The 19,056-nt window shown below is 39.5% G+C and overlaps 1 protein-coding gene across 7 annotated transcripts in view; it reads left to right on the forward strand.

Moving 5' to 3' along the window:
• LOC149166013 (cysteine synthase-like) overlaps nucleotides 1–18,731 on the forward strand; it is a 284,623-nt gene extending 265,892 nt beyond the window's left edge. For 2 of the 7 annotated variants that reach the window (XR_016260806.1, XM_089432444.1), the window contains exon 10: nucleotides 18,209–18,729. Coding sequence is in view for 4 of the 7 variants with exons in the window: in XM_089432444.1 (XP_089288570.1) it covers nucleotides 18,209–18,217 (9 nt within the window). In the remaining 3 variants the exon portion in view is untranslated. Of the gene's footprint in view, nucleotides 1–18,115 lie in introns of all 7 variants that reach the window. The other 5 variants (XR_016260807.1, XR_016260808.1, XM_089432442.1 and 2 more) reach the window with 5 other exon arrangements.
• Nucleotides 18,732–19,056: the final 325 nt, after the last annotated feature.

Consider the following 19,056-nt stretch of genomic DNA (forward strand, 5'->3'; position numbering starts at 1 on the left):
GAGAGGAAATGCTTGGAGGAGGCCGGGAAGGTTCAGAGAGGGCCTAAGGGGTTCCTAACACCCTTCCAGAGAGTTTCACAGAGTTTGACTACCAAGAAACCTCATTCGTGAGCTTCTACAGGAAGTCTGCAGGGGTTCTACAGGATGTTCTGGAATTTCTACAGGATGTTCTGTAATTTTCTACAAGATGTTCAGAAATGGGATTTTGGAGGATGGATGGAGGGAGAAAGATGAAGGAGTGGGTATGGAGGTAGGATAAGGGTTGGAGGTGGTCCAGGACTTGGTGGATGGAGTTGAGGACAGAGGTAGATGGCTGGATTTGTTCAAGGAGGACTGAAGCAATGATGCACGAAAACTAGCGTTATGCGAGCAAATGGCAAACGTAAGGCTAGAAGCTGAGCTGAGGGATGGAGCAGATGGGTTTGATGGAGTACGACAGGTAGAGAAGTGGTACAGGTGCTCTGCAAGTCGTTTTTTCCAACTGAACCGATGAAGACTTGTAAAATCAAAGACCTAGTTACGTTGACCGAATCTGATCTAGCTAACAGTAAAGAGAATGAACATAAGTTTATTTGCAATGAAACCATGTGAAATAACTTATGCAACAGAGCAATCAAGAATCTGAACATGTAACCAACTTCTACAAATGAAAATCAAACACTAGTGATTGCATGCAAAGCAAAGTCAGTGTTTTTATGGGCAGCAAGGTCACCTTGATCCCAGCTCCTGATCCCACTGAGGGAGAGGTGAAATCAAAGGTGTTTGATGGCCCTTTTTTGAAGCTTTTCCCTGTTAACAACCTATCAACTCAATCTGAACACCAAAATCCTTTTTAATCATCAAAAGTAACCTAAACAACAAAACAAGATTTAAATCTAAATAGCAGATTTTATTTTGAGAATGCAGCAAAGACACTTGAAAGTAAACAAAGGAGGTACTGGGCACTTGAGATGGGCCCAACCCCAAGAGCTACAGCCTCCTAAGAGAGATTTAGAGCTGATGCAAAGTTGGATTCATCTTTATTGAGCAAGAAAAGAAGAGTTACATCAAAAACTGTCCACAAGGGAAAGTTTGAAAATGTGCTAAAATGCAAAGCTAATCTACTGACTAAAATCGAACTACAAACTAGCTAAATTTTGCCTACAAAGTGACTAACTGAAATGAGGCCCTAAGCCCTCTTATTTATACAAATTGAGGACGCCAATAGCCCTCCTAAACTTTAGGAACTCGGTTGCCAAGACTTGTAGTTAACAGCACTTTTACTAGCACTTGCTCGACTGCCCTTGTGATAATCGATTTGGTGGCCCTTGAACTCCGAGCTGATGGTGGTAAGGGCCCATAAATGAAGGGGACACCTTCCTACAAATCCTCTCCCTTGTTCTCCCACGAATTTGGCTGCCAAGTGCTCATTAAAACCTTTGATTTTGTTTCAAAATTGACTAAAAATCTGCACAAAGCACCCATTAGACTTGTTGGCATAATGACTAACCCAATTCACTCTATTAGCATAAATATAATCAAAAACATGCAATAAACTAATGAGAATGGTGGATTAAGTCGAATTAGGAGGTTGAATGAGCCCATATAATTATCCATTTTTGGGGCTCATCATCACCCCCTACTGAAATTTTTGCTCATCCTCTGAGCAACTAATCTATCTCCTCATCTTTGATGTCCCTGGTGGCTTCATTGTCATGCCAAGCTTCTGAAGTGATGTCCTCTTTTCGGTCATGAAACCATGTCTTTCTCTGTGCTTCTTCCCACTGCCTGTGCTCCTTTTCCTAGAGAATTCTCAGCTTCCTGTAGAACTCTCTTAGCATCCTGTAGAGAGGCCTTTATGTCCAACATTTTCATTCTTTCTCTCTAGGTGGATGTCTTCGGGCTTCCCCGTTCATAGGTGATGGATGCCTTTGAGGGAGACCTCTCCTTTTGTGTAGCTGGGGTGTCTACAATCGTGATTGGTTCTTTTGACGGTGGCTGGGGTCTGCCAGCCTTTATCCTCATGCTCCTTGCCTTAATATACAGGGGAGGCTCCTTCTTTCGCTTTTCCTTTTGCTTGGGAGATGTGCTTAGGGTTGGTCAGCACAGCTGCTGCCTCCCTAGCTAAAATTTCCGGTGATTTTTCCCTCTGTTGCTCTGTGAAAATACCCTGTTTTCGGCTTAAGCTCTGGTTAGAATGGAAATCCTGATATGGTTTTCCTCCTTGACTCTTAGGACAGGGTTTCTTTGCTGTTTGTATCTCCCTTTTCACCAATTCTTTGGTTATAATACTGCTACCGCCCAAAACTTGAGTTGTCAAAAGGAATTAAGCTCTCACAGACGAAGTGCAGAGCTAATTTTCACACCAACCATATAGCAGTCACAAAAATTTTATATGTGCACAGGTGAGCCTTACAACGGTTTATCGTTATAATGGGGAGAGTTTGTTAACAGGAACCATGGAGGTGAATATGACGCAACACCATTTAAAAGAAATTCTGTGTATCATATAAGCAAACCACCATTCTTGATCCACAGGCAGACTGGTTTTAATTTTCCCCACTTCAAACAAGCTAATTCACCACCTTTTGAAATATCATGCATGGGAATGGTGTTTTCGAGCCTACCTCTCTTCAGGCTCCAAATTTGATGAAGAAAAACTCGGGCTTTTCTGCTCTAGAAGGCTTTGCTGTACTTTCCTGTAGAACGTCTTCCTATAGAACGCTAGCCGGCTTCTGTAGGATGTCTTTGTGCCTCTGAACGATCTTGGTATGCGGGAGAATTTTGAACAGGCCGAAAAACTTGGCGAAGGACATCGGTTTAACAGAATTCAGAGGCAGAGGACGCATACTTCGGCCGAAGAGGTTTGCAAGTGTAAATGAACAACAATTAACGTGAGTCTTCAGCCAAGCATTTTGAATTACGGCGCAATTCATGGTGAGGGGATGAGGTGGCAAAATGTGTGTTGTCTTTATTCGAACTACAGTGATGTTATGAACTGTATGTTCTCTTCTATCTGTTAATCATTTGATGTCCTCTGCGCTGGAGTTCAACATGTCTACCACTACCTGTGTTTTTCAAATTTCACGTGAACGACTATACACGTATGCTGCGTGGTTCCTGGATGAGTGCAATCAAAACTGGCTAGCTTTCTGGCTGAATCCCACCATCTCATTCGTTCATGCAGCTTTCAAATTACATTCATGCAATCAGAGGAACGAGTTTTAGTCACATACTTGGAAGTCGAATGTGGCTGCGGTGAGGTGCTTTTTGCTGCTGCATGCATTTGTTTCGATGGTTGCATGATGGCTTGGCTGCTGATTCATGGCTATTTTTTTCTTGTGCAGGTATCCTCTGGCCGGATCCATGCTGTAGGAGCTGGCTTCACGTTCAGATCTGCACCCTCAAGCTGCTGATGTTGAATTTTCACAGGACCGAAACTTGTTTTCGCCATTGCTCCCGAACGATAGATCGGATCGATCTGAAACTTGCTGAGCATGTTCCTATCATCATTATGCACCTCCCATAGCAAAATTGCGATCAATGGATGCACAGATTTCGAGAAAAACAGAAAATGGCTGAAGATTTCAGAGATCAATTTCTCAGAAACCGTGCATCGGAATCGGCTGAAACTTCTTGGGTAGGCTACTATCACCCATGTGCATCTCCCCATGAAACAGGTTTTGAAATGGATGCATGGATATGGAGAAAATGCAAAAATGGCTAAAGGTGATGGAGGCTGATTTCTTGGAAACCGTGCACCGGAATTGGCTGAAACTGCTAAGGCATGTTGCCATCATCCCTGTACAACTCCCTGTGAAATGGTCTTGCAAATGGATGCACAGTTTTCAAGCTCGGGGAAAAACAAATTTTAGCACTAGGTATTTTTGCTTCAAGGCATTCTGCAGTTTTGTTGCATGGTAAGAAAAATGAGCTCGGGCTATAATGCAGACTTGGAATTCATTGATGTAGAGTCTAGATGGGGCTTGGACACGTAGAGCGTGCGAGACTTCATTGCTTGACTTGTCACTTAAGAATTCTTGCTGTCAATCTGAGGCAACCAGGGTTTCTTGTATGACTGTGCAGGAACACATAACCAGGTGGGTGCAATGGAGGTGGAAAGAGATGGAACAGGGTGCCACATGGTGTTGGATTGCATAAAGGTGTGGCTGTAGGCCTAACAAACTGATCCCAACCATTAGATTCCCTTTCAAAATTGAATTTGGCTCGTCCGAAGGTTCTACAGGATGTTTCCTGTAGAAATTCAAAACTTCCTGTAGAAACGCCTGGAACTTCCTGTAGAAAGCCCAGAACTTCCTATAGAAAGCCTAATCTTGACCTGAATGTGACCAAATCCTAGGAGAGGTGAGTGGCCATGAAGGGAGTGTCCAAAGGGATGTCCTGGACCTTGGTACGGACTTCTTTCCTCATTTTGCGCACCCCTCTTTTCCTGCAAAGTATTCATTGCGACCTGCAATTTTTCACAGAGATTAGTCCTGCTTTCTTTTTTTCTTTTTTCTTTTTTCCCTTTTTTTCTTTTTTTTTTTGAAAACAACTAGGGCGCCTCATGGAGGTTTTCGCCCTAATTGCCTGCCCTGGGCGCCTCCAAGGGAGGTTTTCACCCAGGGATCTTATTCTCTTTTTATTTCCTCTTCTTTCCAACCCATTGACCGCCTCATGGAGGTTTTCGATCAGTGAGCCAATCTGAGGCGCCTTCGAGGAGGTTTTCACCGTAGATTTTTATTTTTCTTTTATTTTCATTTTTTCTTTTTTCTTTTTTTTTTCCTACCCTACCCTACTTGAAAAACAAAATCATTTTCAAGTGTAAGAATACTTCCAATGGAGCCATGTGCACATCGAGATTAGAGACAAAATGATGTGGAGGCTTGAAATGCATGCTTTGACAACTATCCGGATTTCAGAGACCAAATGATTTGACTTTGAAGGGATCAAACATAGCTCAGGAAGAAAGTACCGCTGCAACTTAGTGACGATCTGAAACCATATCTCAATATAGCTCTGATATCCTTGGTCCTTTTGCTGATCTGGATCATTCTCCATATCTTCTTCTATCATGACCTTCACATTTTCCTCTTTGTGCTGATTTTTCTCTTGACTACATGGAGGGTTTGATGGTAACCATGAGGGAGCTTTCTTGATTTCTGCTGCTGATGTTTTCTCTTCATCAAGTGCAGCCCATGGTGCTTTGATCTCCTCTTTTGAATCTTCTTTTGCCTTTGGTCCTTCAACGTTGTCAATATAATCTTTGCTTTGCAACACTCTTCCTGAGCTATGGTCAAGATCATTGAACTCAAGAGGAGTCATTTGGACATGTTGTGTCTCAGCATTGCAATTGTGTTGAGCTTCTCCAATGGGCAGGTTTGGGAATGGTGGAACGGGTAGTTGAGTGGGGGTGTATATTTGAGATGGATGTGGATGGGGTTGTGGTTGGGCAGGTGGTGGAGACAAATGAGTGGGAGAAGAGTTGTATTGGGGCCTCCACCCCTGATGAGGTGCATTCCACTGAGGCTGTGGCTGAGCATAAGAGTGAAATGAATGAGCAGCTGGTTGGGCATAATATTGAGGAGGATCTGACCAAGGAGGGGGTGTGGACCAGGAAGGATGAGCAGGGGGACCCCAAGAAGGCATGGAAGTGGCTTGATAGGGGTCGTAATAGGTCTGGGATGTCCCTTGCATTCCCTGCTGGTAGGGTATGGGTCCATGTGGCCTCCTTTGGTTCATATAATAGAGTGATTCAGTGGCTCCTTTGGCTCTTTGATATGCAGCTTTAAGTCCAGGCAAGGAAGGGCACTGATTCGTAGGATGGTATTCTTCACAGACAAAACACACTTCTAGGGAGTGCATTGGACATTCGTTCCTAGGATGCTTTCTAGTGCACCTGGGACAAAAGATGGCCAAAGCCCTCTTGGCTTCCTCTTGCTTCCTTTGGATCTGCAAGGTATCCAGTTGCATGGCAAGAAACTGCCTCATATCACTCTTGAAATCTTCCATCTGATTTTCAAATTCGTTTTTGGACAAGGTACTGCTCCCAACATTTCTACTTGTAGCCATTTGCTCTAGAGGAATGTTTTCTTCTTCTTCTTCCCTTGAGGTTCTTCAACTATGTCTTGTTGTCCACCTAAGGGTTCTTTAATCACAACGATCGAAGAAGAGAGAAGGTTGGATGTGTGAAGCAGTGGGGGTGTTGTGCAATCATTTTGCTGAATTATCTCTACTCCTAGAAGGCATGAAAGGAAATATTTTTGGTTGATTTTGCTTTTTTCTGCTTGTACTTGCAAAACTAAAATAGATTGAACTGCAACTAACTATCTTGCTGAAATGAAAATGCAGAATTGAAATGAAAGCAGGAAAGGACTAATCTATTTTGCTCAAATGAAATTGCAGGAATGAAATGCTAGGCTACGCTTGCGGAATTGAAATTGCGGAATTGAAATGCTAATCTATGAAAGCAGGAAATATCTACTCTACTTTTGCGGAAATGAAATGAAATAAACTACTTAGCAGAAGGTTGTAGTGGAAAATAGAAGGAAAGCAGCAATCACCAATACTCTGACGCTTCCCCGGCAACAGCGCGAAAAAGAGTGGTGAGCCCCAGTATTGCAGCAATAATGCTGTAACTCCTGGAACTCCCTTCTTTAATTTTATCAACTCGGTAGTTCGTAACAAACTTGGAAGCGACGGTGCTGTATGCACAAGTACTAGCTCTAGCCGCAGCTGTCACTTGGTCAGCTGGCACAAGTCCGCTAGGAGCTTAAGCCAACTTTTGTGAGCTCTTAGAAGAAGCTTTTTAACTGATGGACGAAAGCTAACTCAAAGAAGGCTAATCTACTCGTAGAAAGAAATTGGAAAGCTAAAAGGAAATGTAAACCCTAACAAACCCTAATTTTACCAGCTAGCTCTACTGATGCAAGAAAGAGGATGCAAGCTATCGGGAGAGATGCCATTGACTTCTAAGAAGATGAAATGCATGTGTCTAAGCTACTTTTATTGTCAAATCTGAAAGAACCATCTTTTTGTATTTTTGAGTAAGTTGGCAGAATTATTATGCATGCGATTTAACTGTTTTTGACTGTGCAGAGGTGGATTGGTGAGAGGAAATGCTTGGAGGAGGCCGGGAAGGTTCAGAGAGGGCCCAAGGGGTCCCTAACACCCTTCCAGAGAGTTTCGCAGAGTTTGGCTACCAAGAAACCTCATTCGTGAGCTTCTACAGGAAGTCTGCAGGGGTTCTACAGGATGTTCTGGAATTTCTACAGGATGTTCTGTAATTTTCTACAGGATGTTCAGAAATGGGATTTTGGAGGATGGATGGAGGGAGAAAGATGAAGGAGTGGGTATGGAGGTAGGATAAGGGTTGGAGGTGGTCCAGGACTTGGTGGATGGAGTTGAGGACAGAGGTAGATGGTTGGATTTGTTCAAGGAGGACTAAAGCAATGATGCATGAAAGCTAGGGTTATGTGAGCAAATGGCAAACGTAAGGCTAGAAGCTGAGCTGAGGGATGGAGCAAATGGGTTTGATGGAGTATGAGCAGGTAGAGAAGTGGTACAGGTGCTCTGCAAGTCGTTTTTTCCAACTGAACCGATGAAGACTTGTAAAATCAAAGACCTAGTTACGTTGACCTAATATGATCTAGCTAACAGTAAAGAGAATGAACAGAAGTTTATTTGCAATGAAACCATGTGAAATAACTTATGCAATGGAGCAATCAAGAATCTGAACATGTAACCAACTTCTACAAATGAAAATCAAACACTAGTGATTGCATGGCAAAGCAAAGTCAATGTTTTTGTGGGCAGCAAGGTCACCTTGATCCCAGCTCCTGATCCCACTGAGGGAGAGGTGAAATCAGAGGTGTTTGGTGGCCCTTTTTTGAAGCTTTTCCCTGTGAACAACCTATCAACTCAATCTGAACACCAAAATCCTTTTTAATCATCAAAAGTAACCTAAACAACAAAACAAGATTTAAATCTAAATAGCAGATTTTATTTTGAGAATGCAGCAAAGACACATGAAAGTAAACAAATGAGGTACTGGGCACTTGAGATGGGCCCAACCCCAAGAGCTACAACCTCCTAAGAGAGATTTAGAGCTGGTGCAAAGCTGGATTCATCTTTATTGAGCAAGAAAAGAAGAGTTACATCAAAAACTGTCCACAAGGGAAAGCTTGAAAATGTGCTGAAATGCAAAGCTAATCTACTTACTAAAATCGATCTACAAACTAGCTAACTTCTGCCTACAAAGTGACTAACTGAAATGAGGCCCTAAGCCCTCTTATTTATACAAATTGAGGACCTCAATAGCCCTCCTAAACTTTAGGAACTCGACTGCCAAGACTTGTAGTTAACAACACTTTTACTAGCACTTGCTTGGCTACCCTTGTGATAATCGATTTGGTGGCCCTTGAACTCCGAGATGATGGTGGAGAATTCGAGGTAAGGGCCCATAAATGAAGGGGACACCTTCCTACAAATCCTCTCCCTTGTTCTCCCACGAATTTGGCTGCCAAGTGCTCATTAAAACCTTTGATTTTGTCTCAAAATTGACTAAAAATCTGCACAAAGCACCCATTAGATTTGTTGGCATAATGACTAACCCAATTCACTCTATTAGCATAAATATAATAAAAAACATGCAATAAACTAATGAGAATGGTGGATTAAGTTGAATTAGGAGGTTGAATGAGCCCATATAATTATCCATTTTTGGGGTTCATCAATACAGTCACCTCATTTCCTTGGCATATCATTTGCATTGTTAGGCTCTTTCATTGCTTGGCATCTTTGGTTAAAGTGGCAATTATTGCATGATACAAGCTCACTGCCCTCTTAAGTCTGCTCTTTTTTTCATGCCCATTGCAAAATTGCAAATTTGCAAATAATGTAGCAAAAAAAGTTAAAACTGTTTTGTTAAATGATGTGGTTATTTGTAATTTTGTATTACTTATTAAGTTACTAATTCCAATTTTTTTTTGGTGCCCTAGGTTTCCTTTTGAGTTAGCCCACTACAAACTACAAATATGCCAAAAGCCTTGGACCCATTTTGGGTGTATGGGAGCCCTGATGGTGGGACAAATCGTGCATATATTACATGCAAATTGTGTGGGACCAAGATGACAGGTGGGATTACATGACTGAAATACCATCTTGCTCGACTCAGTGGACATGATGTTGGGGTTTGTACAGTTTCTAGTCCAGAGCTGATACAAAAAGCTCTTGAGGCAATTGATGAAAATGACAAAAAGCAGGAAGAGGTGGAAAGGAACAAAGCTGAACGTGCAGGTAGATCTTTCGGGATATCTTCTCCTGATTTTGGTGTTGAGGGTAGTGGCCCTAGTGGGAGGGGCTCCACAACTGGCACACCTGTAAATAGCAACTGGGTGAGGGAAAAGTCAGACTTTTCGCCCTTTTTTCTTCTCAACTTTTCTCCAACTCGCCTGTGACTCTGTTGGAGTTATAAGTGCTAGTGCTGTTTCAGCCACAGGTTGTGGATTGTCTTTATAAGAATCAGATGTGTCTAATATGTGTTGACGTTTATTTCTGCCCATATCCATAGTATTTGAGATCCTTTCCAGTGCTGTGTCTATATTTTCCTTTGGATTTGTGTCTTCTACTGCTGGTTCTTTGTTCATCTGATTGGTCTGATTGGGGTAAGCAAAATCCATCTCTTCTTCCTCCTCGTCATCCGAGGGAGGTGGAGGAAATTGCCACCCCTTTGCTTGTTTTTCCGTTTTCTTTTTTCTACGATTGTCTTTTTTGATTGTTGGACACGTGCTTTGTAGGTGTCCTATTTGTCGGCAAATTCGGCACTTGAATGTAGAATTTTCATAATCTAGAACCTGTTTCCAGCTCCTCTGTTTATGCTTCAGCTGGATCTGGTCTGGCAGTGCTTTGCGGAGGTCTACTTCCACACATATTCGTGCAAAAGTATAAATTATTTCCTCCACTCGCTGGGTGTCCATTTTGATGTAATGCCCAATAGTGTTTCCAATTCTAGCTAGTACTTGGTGATCCAAAAGATGTATTGGGAGGTTGTGTAGCCGCACCCAAACTGGCATCTTGGAGACGACCATTGTGTTTGCATCAAAATCTGGGAACCATGGTGTGATGAAGAGCCCGGTGGATCCCCAGAACCAAGGTCCTTCCTGTATTACTATGTCTCTGTCTATTGCTGATAAAAATTTTACTATGAAAAAACCTTTGGAACAGAGATGTATTTCGCAGTGTGTGGTCCAGTTCGTGAAGATCCAGTGAAATAGATCAACAGGTTTGGGCCAAAAGCAGTTAAATCTACATATTATTGCTTGTCTTTCATATATAGTGCAATGCTCCTCTATTTCTGGTGCATCTATGTTGTATTCTGGAGTATGATTCAGCTGTTCCACAATGTATGGCCTGGCGTCCATACCTGATTGATTCGGTGCTGCTCCTTCTGTGTTTTTCCCTTGTAGGATGTTTTTGAAGGAAATGTTGCCTGGTTTTTTCCCTATTGAACCAGTAACACTTCCTTCAGCCTTGTAAGGATTCCTGCTATTGACGGATGCACCCCCTCTTATTCTCAGATTGAGGATGATTGTTGACAGGGGTGCAATTTTGTATTCCTAGAGGTATTTTGAGTCTTGTAGCACTCTGCCCCCATGTATCAGATTTTGAGATTTGATGGGGTATCCCAGCTGTTGCATTATAATTTTCTGCATTTGCTTGACAGAATCTGTCTCTTTTACCCAAATTAGTTTCAATTTTCCTTCCAGGATTTTTACAAATACTTGGAAACCTCTTACCGGGGATCCAGATCTTGAATTCGTCAGATCTAACCCTGAGATTCTACTCTGTGTCTTTTGCTCACCTCTAGACAGCTTATATAGTGAGTGGGCTTCCAGATCTGGCCAACATAGGGGTCGATCTACAGTAAGCGGGTCTAAATCGAACAGCCCAGGGCTCGATCTGTGCAACATGCCACAGATCAAGGAAAATGTTGCCCAATCAGGGCTCAATGGTGGTCGCTCGAACAGATGGAAAATAAGATCTGCATCGTAAAAGTGCTTGATCCACGCGCATTTCAAAAGCATCGCCGACCCGTTTAAGCCGATCGGGGGTTTATCAGCTATATTCGCCGCCTGAGGAAACACGGTATGCAACAGATCTGACTGGATTCGCACCTCTGTTCTTCTTATAAACCCTAACATCAAATAACATAAAACCATTACTCTCGGCGGCGCGAAGATGCCCAGTGCAAGTCCTACGGATTCAGGCTTCTGGCTTATGGAATCATCGAAGGTTTGGCTGACATGGGTAAGGCGGAGAGCCATTGCCGTCGCAAGGATCGAAACCAGATCCAAAAATCTTTTCATCGCAGAGCCCTTCAAAATCATAACTACACTTAGGTAATAATAATTATTAATTTCATAAATTAATATCATAAATTTCTTTTTAATCTTTATTTTAATATTTTTATGATAATTGATATTATAAATTTTCCTAATAATTATTATTAAGAATTACAATTTCTTTTCAATTTATATTAAAAATAAGGTAAGATAGTTAGTTTGTTTTGTTTTATAAACAATATTAGATTAGATAGTTTATTATTATATTTTAATATATAATGATATAAATTAGATATTTATTAGTGGTTAAATAATAGTTTTATTATAAATAATATTACTATATTATTTTATTATAAACAAATTAATATTATTATTATTAAAATAATCTTCATGATAATGATCATTATTATAAAACCTAATAGTCATATCTATTTTAATTTTATCTTTGTGTATTAATAATATCGTTATAAGATTAGGTATTTATAAGGTTAGGAGAGGAAAAACAACTACCTCATTACCTAGGATGCCTTTGTGGTTCTAACTCTCTAATTAAGGGTAGCCAACTTTTACTGATCTCAATCTCGTTGTCCCTATTGAGATTTTTTGGATGTTTTATAATCTCAAGGGCCTCCCTAATCTTCCTTCTTTGATATTGTTCCTCCCTTGCGATAATTGAGGCGCTTTCCAAACAAACTTGATGTTTTGTTTTCGAGGAATGCTCTTCAAGGGCTGAAGTACGAGATCTTCGGTTCTTAATATCAGCTCCATGTACTTTCAGTCTTTTTTGTAAAGAGCGACCTGTTTCACCAATGTAACTTTTGCCACAGGAACAATCAATTTTATAAACCCCTTTGAGTTGCTGTCTATCAATGTCATCCTTAACAGACTTCATACCCTTCTTAATTGTTCCGGGTGCTGAGAACCGTGTGACTATGTCTTTCTTTCTTAGGATCTTGGCAATCTTATCTGTCACTCCATGAATATATGGTAGGAAGACTCTACCACCTTGGTTAAGGTCTTGGGCCCCAGGTATCTGAGATAACACCCTCCTTTTTGTTCTCTCTATGGCTTTCTTAATTTCTTTTTCTTTGCAGCTTATACTCTTAAATACTTAAGATAAATGTTCCTTCTCTTCCTTAAGATGTTCAGAGTTAGAAATTCGAAAAGCCCTAATGGCAAGAGTGTTAAGCACAAAACTATTGGGACAGATGATGGTAGGAGTAAGCGTGGAGGTAGCTTTCTGTGTGAGTGGATTTCCTAAAAATTTTATGTCCTAGAGAGCCGTCCATTTTTCTAATGATAAGCACATCTAAGAATGGGATACTATTGTTTTCTTCTATCTCCATGGTAAATTTTATCTCGGGAGAGATAGAGTTGAGGTGCATGAAAAACCTATCAAGCTCTTCCCTACCGTGGGTCCATTTTAGGTTGGTATCATCAACGAAACGTTTCCACCAAGCTGGCTTCAAAGGGTATGATTCAAGGGCCTTTTTTTCAAAGTACTCCATGTATAAGTTGGCTAGGTGATAGGGGTGATCCCATTGCCACCTCGGAAGTTTGCTCATAATATCCTCCTTGGAATGTGAAAATAGTCGACCTTAAGCAAATCTCAGCAAGTTTTGCAGTTTCTGGGTCCGTAACCTCCTTTATAACCTGAATAGCTTCACCCAAAGGGATCTTGGTGAATAATGAAACCACGTCAAAACTTACCAACATGTCATCATGGCTTACCCTTTCATTCTTGATAAGATTCACAAGATGATGGGAGTCCTTGATGAAAGAATCAGTATTCACAACCAGAGGTCTAAGGATTCTGGCAACATATTTTGCGAGTTCATAGGTTGGGGAGCCAATAGTATTGACTATTGGTCTAAGAGGAACCCCTTTCTTATGAATCTTGGGCAACCCATAAATTCTTGGGATGGTCTCACAGGAAGGAGTTAATTTCTTCTTTAATTTTTCTTCAAGGCTGGACTCTGAAATTGCCTTCTTGACCTCTTTCATAATTTTAGGAATTGGATTGGTGCTAAGCCTCTTGTAACTGCCACAACTGAGGTGTTCATTCATTTTGCAAATGTAATCTTCTTTATCTAGGATCACTGCTGCCCTTCCCTTGTCTGCCTTAAGAACTACAATTTTGTCATTATTTCGTAGAGACCTAAAGGCAAATTGTTCTTCTTTACTTAAATTACTCTTGGGAATTCTAGCATTCCTCATTATGAGAGCAAATTCTTGTCTCAGTGCTTCCTTATCTTCCATAGAGAGGTTGTTGATTCCATCCTCTATGCTACAAATGATCCTCTCAACCGGAATGCTCTTTGGAGCCACTGCGAACCCTAAGCCTTTGCGGAGGACACTAATAATATTTGGGTCTAATTGATGGGAAGACAAATTGACCACCTTTCTCTTGGGAATTTCCGAGGATAGGCTAGAACCTAATTTATCCACTCCTGATGTGCTTACAGAATTTGGGGATGAGCTGCTTCCACAATTGTTGCGAACCACTGAACTATCGCTGTCCTCACTCGTCTGTTGTATGTCCTGGCTTCTATCTGTTTCAATTACTTTTCAGCACTATAATTAGTTCTTGGATCCCCACAATTTTTAGTATTTTCTACGTTGCTGCCTAAACTAATCCGTACCGTTTTTAATTCTCCTGAGGTGCTGGGGAAAGCTTCCTTAGTTCATTGATGCTCAACAACAATGAAGTGTTGTTGAAATGGCCTTGGCTTGAATATAGCTTGGAACTATAGTGCCTCCCTTTTTCTCTCACTGGGTTTATCTCATGGTGTTAATCAAGGAAACAATATCTTGTTAAGAGAGAGGTTAGTTAACAACCATTACCATTCCTTCTAGCAGTCAAAGTTCCTGGTGCAGCAGATGAAACTCTACCGCAGATTTAGTGGCTTAGAGAGGCATGATTCACTGTTGATCTTAAGTATCTTTCTTTTGTTACTTGGATTGACTTCTTAGGTATGCATTTTAGATTGATTTCGATCTCTAAAAATAGGAAGGCCCTCCGATCTGGTGCATATCAGTTGTCCTATCCCTAAAACAAATTCTCTCATATAATTATATATATTCTAAAGTGTTAGGATGTGAATGCACTTAAATGAGTTAGAATGTAAATGCACTTCGTTATGATAAAAGTAACGATCGACCTTCCTATTAGATGTCTCAAGTAAGATGATAGAATATAGAAGTTAGTAAACCTTTCATTCAGTAAAAACTTGCATAATCGGCATCGTTTGATGTTCATTTCTTACCTCGCTGTTTGTTTGGTTGACCGTGCCTCTACCAACATCTCATATTTTATAAAATGAGAAGTTCATTCTATATATATTAAGCATGGGCTGAATGAAGCACCCATACTTTTTAGTTAGCCCATACTCAGAAACAAGTCCTTACTCACTTGGAGGTAATTATCAGTTTTTTTGCACCCTTAATTCTGGTGTTCTATTGTAAATGAAATGCGAGCAGTGGGTCTACTGCTTGCACTTTGGGTCACTTAGAAGTACTTAATATATATTTTAAGTACCTATCCAGAAAACGATTAATGTATTTTTTAATTTTTTTTGTTGCATATTTATCCATTTACACATCAACCCATATAATCAGTATAATCAGAAGAGTAAAGTAGGTGTCAAACATGAATTGCATCAGAAAGATGACGTAGGGCACTCTCCAGCAAATACATCTTTTTATTTAGTGACTCTCTTGCATGTATAATCATCCAAAAATGAGAATACAATTCTCAAGTAAGTCGATGTTCCAAGCACTCAAATCTACGAGTCTTTCCTCACATATGAGCATCTCTTGTTCGTCGGTTTCAAAAACAATCAAGCCTATGTTTATCCATAGTCAAATCTGATTTTGTTTTAGAGGTGTACGCATTCCATTTATGCTTCTTAATATTTCGCTTCCAGCCAAATATCACTTCCCACAACCTTCAAATTTTGAATCAAGGAAGTCGTTGTCTTTGCATTATTTGAAACTTGCACCTAAGCTTCCTTGAGTTTTGCTTCCAACCCAATATTGCTTCCTTTCAACCTCTGAATTTTCCGTCAACGAATTCATTGTCTATGCAAATTAGAATCTTGCACCCTTGTAGTTCTACGACACATTAGTATTATATGGAAGCTGGTTCTGAATTCTCTTTTGATCGAACTTTCCTCTCCTGGATTCTTTTCATTTGCTTCTTCTTCTTTATTTGCCACAAAAATAGATGATCATGTCTATATTTGAAGTGACAACGAAGATAGGAGGATTGAGCATTAGTTGCTATGGTATATTCACCATCACTTGGAGATACATGTGGGAAATGTAAGAGCGAATGCACTGAGAGCAACAATATGCCTCTACGTCGACATGCTTATGAATATTTTGAAGCTAATGATGTTCAAGGGAGTTGTTCCACTCTAGCTCTAAATTGATCCTTCCTTACAATGTACAAATGGGTTTACTACTGTTATGGTTAGGGCTGCATTATTGTATAGTAGACTTTTAATCATTGGCCTGGTATCGTAAACTTAATGGTCAAGGGCTTGCAAAACCCTTTTGTCATTTCTGTTCAATTTTCGTATGTTATTCCATGCAAACATCATTCCATTTGCATATGGATAATATATAGATCACACTATGTTTTCGTTTCTTAATGCTTGTGTCATTGTGAATTCACTACGATAAATGCTTTGTTTGATTCCATGCTGTCTTGAAAGTTTAAATTGTCACGTAGTTATTTTTAGAGGATCATTAATCTATGCCTACAATTCCCATTCGTAATGTTGACCATTACTACACAATACAAGGCTACGACAATATTGTTTTACTTCTTATTATATCATTATTTCCTTCCATCCCTCAAATTGGAACAAGCACCTTTAGATGTAGTTGTATGGTGGTTCAACTTGTTTGATGGATGATTGTTATAGTTTGAATTTTAATGTGGAGTGAATTTGTATTTATTTGACACTCATGTTCATGGTGGTTTAGGAGGTCCTCATCTACTTTGTATGTGGGGAGATGAGGTTATCATCATGATTCACCCATTTATCATCTTTTGAGAAGTATAAATACATTAGTATCACCTTTACATACCTCAAAATATATGACTATGTTACTTACAGTCATTATTTGAACAGAACTTTTAGGAGATAACAAATTTAATTTTATGAAATATGGTATCAAGGAGGTTAATAAGTCATGATATGTTGTTGCACTTGAATGGGTGCATTCAACGAGCACCAAGCTTTTATTTGAAGAAGGCATTTAACATATATCACATTATTATGAATCCTTTTATCATGTTGGGAGAGGGTTTAAGGTTAATGTTTCATTTGTTTTTAACGGGAGAAATATAACAAAGGGATTTTATAAAGGTATTTAACAAATTGAGTACTTGTAGAGTCAATCATGTTATGAGATAACATCTTTTACTAGCCGATATTATAAAGAGCATACAATTATATGTTGAAAGTCATAAATAAGCACCTGGATGATTTTGAAGCAACAAGGAAGTTGTTGGAAACCTAAACCTTGAAGGTTATGGTAATTTGTCATATTCACTTGAGAAGGAATATGAAGAGTTTGAAGGGAATATGAATAGGCATCGAGAGTCCAAAAGACCCCTTGGAAGATGAATTCAAGGGTCAAAAGATTGTACTTATATGTGTATCATTCTAATGAAATGTATCACATACTTGTCTAAATTTCTTTCATTTTCATGTGCCCAACATGTTGAGAAATCTAGGGGCAACTAGATTAGGTGATTTCTCTTACTTTGATACCTGCTTGTGATGTATATTACTCAACTTGATTAACTTCTTTCTCTTGATTATAATTAGAGTTCTTATCATCAAACAACTATCAAAACAGTAATGAATAATGAGACAAAAGGACACAAGATATAGGCGAACAACCAGGGCCAAAACCTCTCCTCTTGAGAGGAAAACCCACAAGAATTCTTCTCTTCTTATAGACTCTTCGAATGATGAATTCCAAGACCTAAGACCCTTGACAAAGACCCTTCAAGACCAAGTCAACCCTTTTCCTTGATGAGCTTCCTTTCCAACAATTTCGACCCCAACAACTTCAACAATTTCGACACCAATAGTTTCTTCTGCAACTTTGACCCAACAATTTCCTCTGCAATGTTGACCCAACAACTATCCAACACTTCTACTTGCCCAACAAATTTCCAACACTTCGACTTGCCCAACAACTTTCCAGCACTTTGACTTGCGTAACAACTTTCCAGCAACTCGACTTGCCCAACAACTTTCCAGCGACTCAACTTGCCCAACAACTTTAGAAACTCGAACACGAGAGAGAGAGAGATCCAAAAACTACAATCTTGCTTTTCTTCTGATGGAATAATGGATCATTTGTCAAATATTCAATAATTAAAGTTGTTGTTTTTAGTGAGAGATTTATGGAGAAATTAGTGGAATGACAGGTGAGAGATTTATGGATGATTGTTGAGAGAATTACGGAGTGATTTGTAGAGTTATTGATGGGGAAATTTGGAGTTGACAAAATCCCAATACCTCTCCTCATGTATAAATATATGGCTATGTTAATGAAATAAGATTGAGTTGGTGTGTGAGAGTTGTACATTATTGTTGAATGTTTTATGCTCTGTAATTTAGTTTTTTATTGTGCTGTTCCATCTTTCATTTGGTATGAGAGGCATTGCCCAGAAGAGAATCGAATGCTTTCAATACTGCAAATTTTTTGTTTTACTGTCTTTTCTTTCCGTTGGTAATGCTTCTATAAAGAATTTTGTTTTTTGACAGTAGAACATTGGAGAAATGTTGTAAATAGTGTGAATGCAGATAAACCTGCGAGCAGTTTGACGTTGTTGCATGGTGCATGTTACTGCATTGGAGAAATCGTGAACATTATAATATATCTGAGCAGTCAGAGCAAAATTTGTGTGGATGGCTATGCATTGAAGAAGACCTGTGTGTGGACGTCTAAGCATGTTCAGCTGCGTGGAGTGGAATGCTTGAACTCCTCTTTTAAACGCTGCATGGAGTGGCCAATGTATCTGCAAGTAAAATGGATCTGCGTATTTGTGAGGAGCTTCTCTTGAGATTTGCGTACATTACATGGGTGAAGTTTTATTTCATTCTGGTGGCAAAGTGAAAAAATTCAAATGGTGGAATTTTGGAATCAACGTAAGTTCATTATGAAAAGTCTTTAAAGAATTTATAAATGACAAATCTTCAACAAATGTTTTTAATATTGCTGAGAGATAATAAATGTATGGTAACAAGAGCACTCTATATTAAATGTTCCTCACAAATCATGTAAAGCGTTTGTCTCTTATGGAGAAAGAATCATTGTTTAGTGTTTATGAGAGAGAATTAGTGGAAAATGAAGGTAGGAGAGAGAATTAGTGGAAAGAGCATGAAATTTAATTGAGCTTGTATTTAATTTGAAAATTGAGGGTACATTTTCAATTTTTTAAAATGGATATTTTGTAATTTTTTTAAAAAAATAAAGGGGATTTGTAAGTGACATGAAAATAGAAGGTGAGAAGTATTAATCACCTTTCTCTATATTAAATCTTCCTCACAAATCATGTAAAGCGTTTGTCTCTTATGGAGAAAGAATCATTGTTTAGTGTTTATGAGAGAGAATTAGTGGAAAATGAAGGTAGGAGAAAGAATTAGTGGAAAGAGCATGAAATTTAATTGAGCTTGTATTTAATTTGAAAATTGAGGGTACATTT

Source organism: Pinus tabuliformis, chromosome 5_1 (genome assembly GCF_031772625.1).
Source record: "Pinus tabuliformis cultivar Carrire ecotype Pingquan chromosome 5_1, CPIR1, whole genome shotgun sequence".
In the NCBI taxonomy this organism is placed as follows: domain Eukaryota; kingdom Viridiplantae; phylum Streptophyta; class Pinopsida; order Pinales; family Pinaceae; genus Pinus; species Pinus tabuliformis.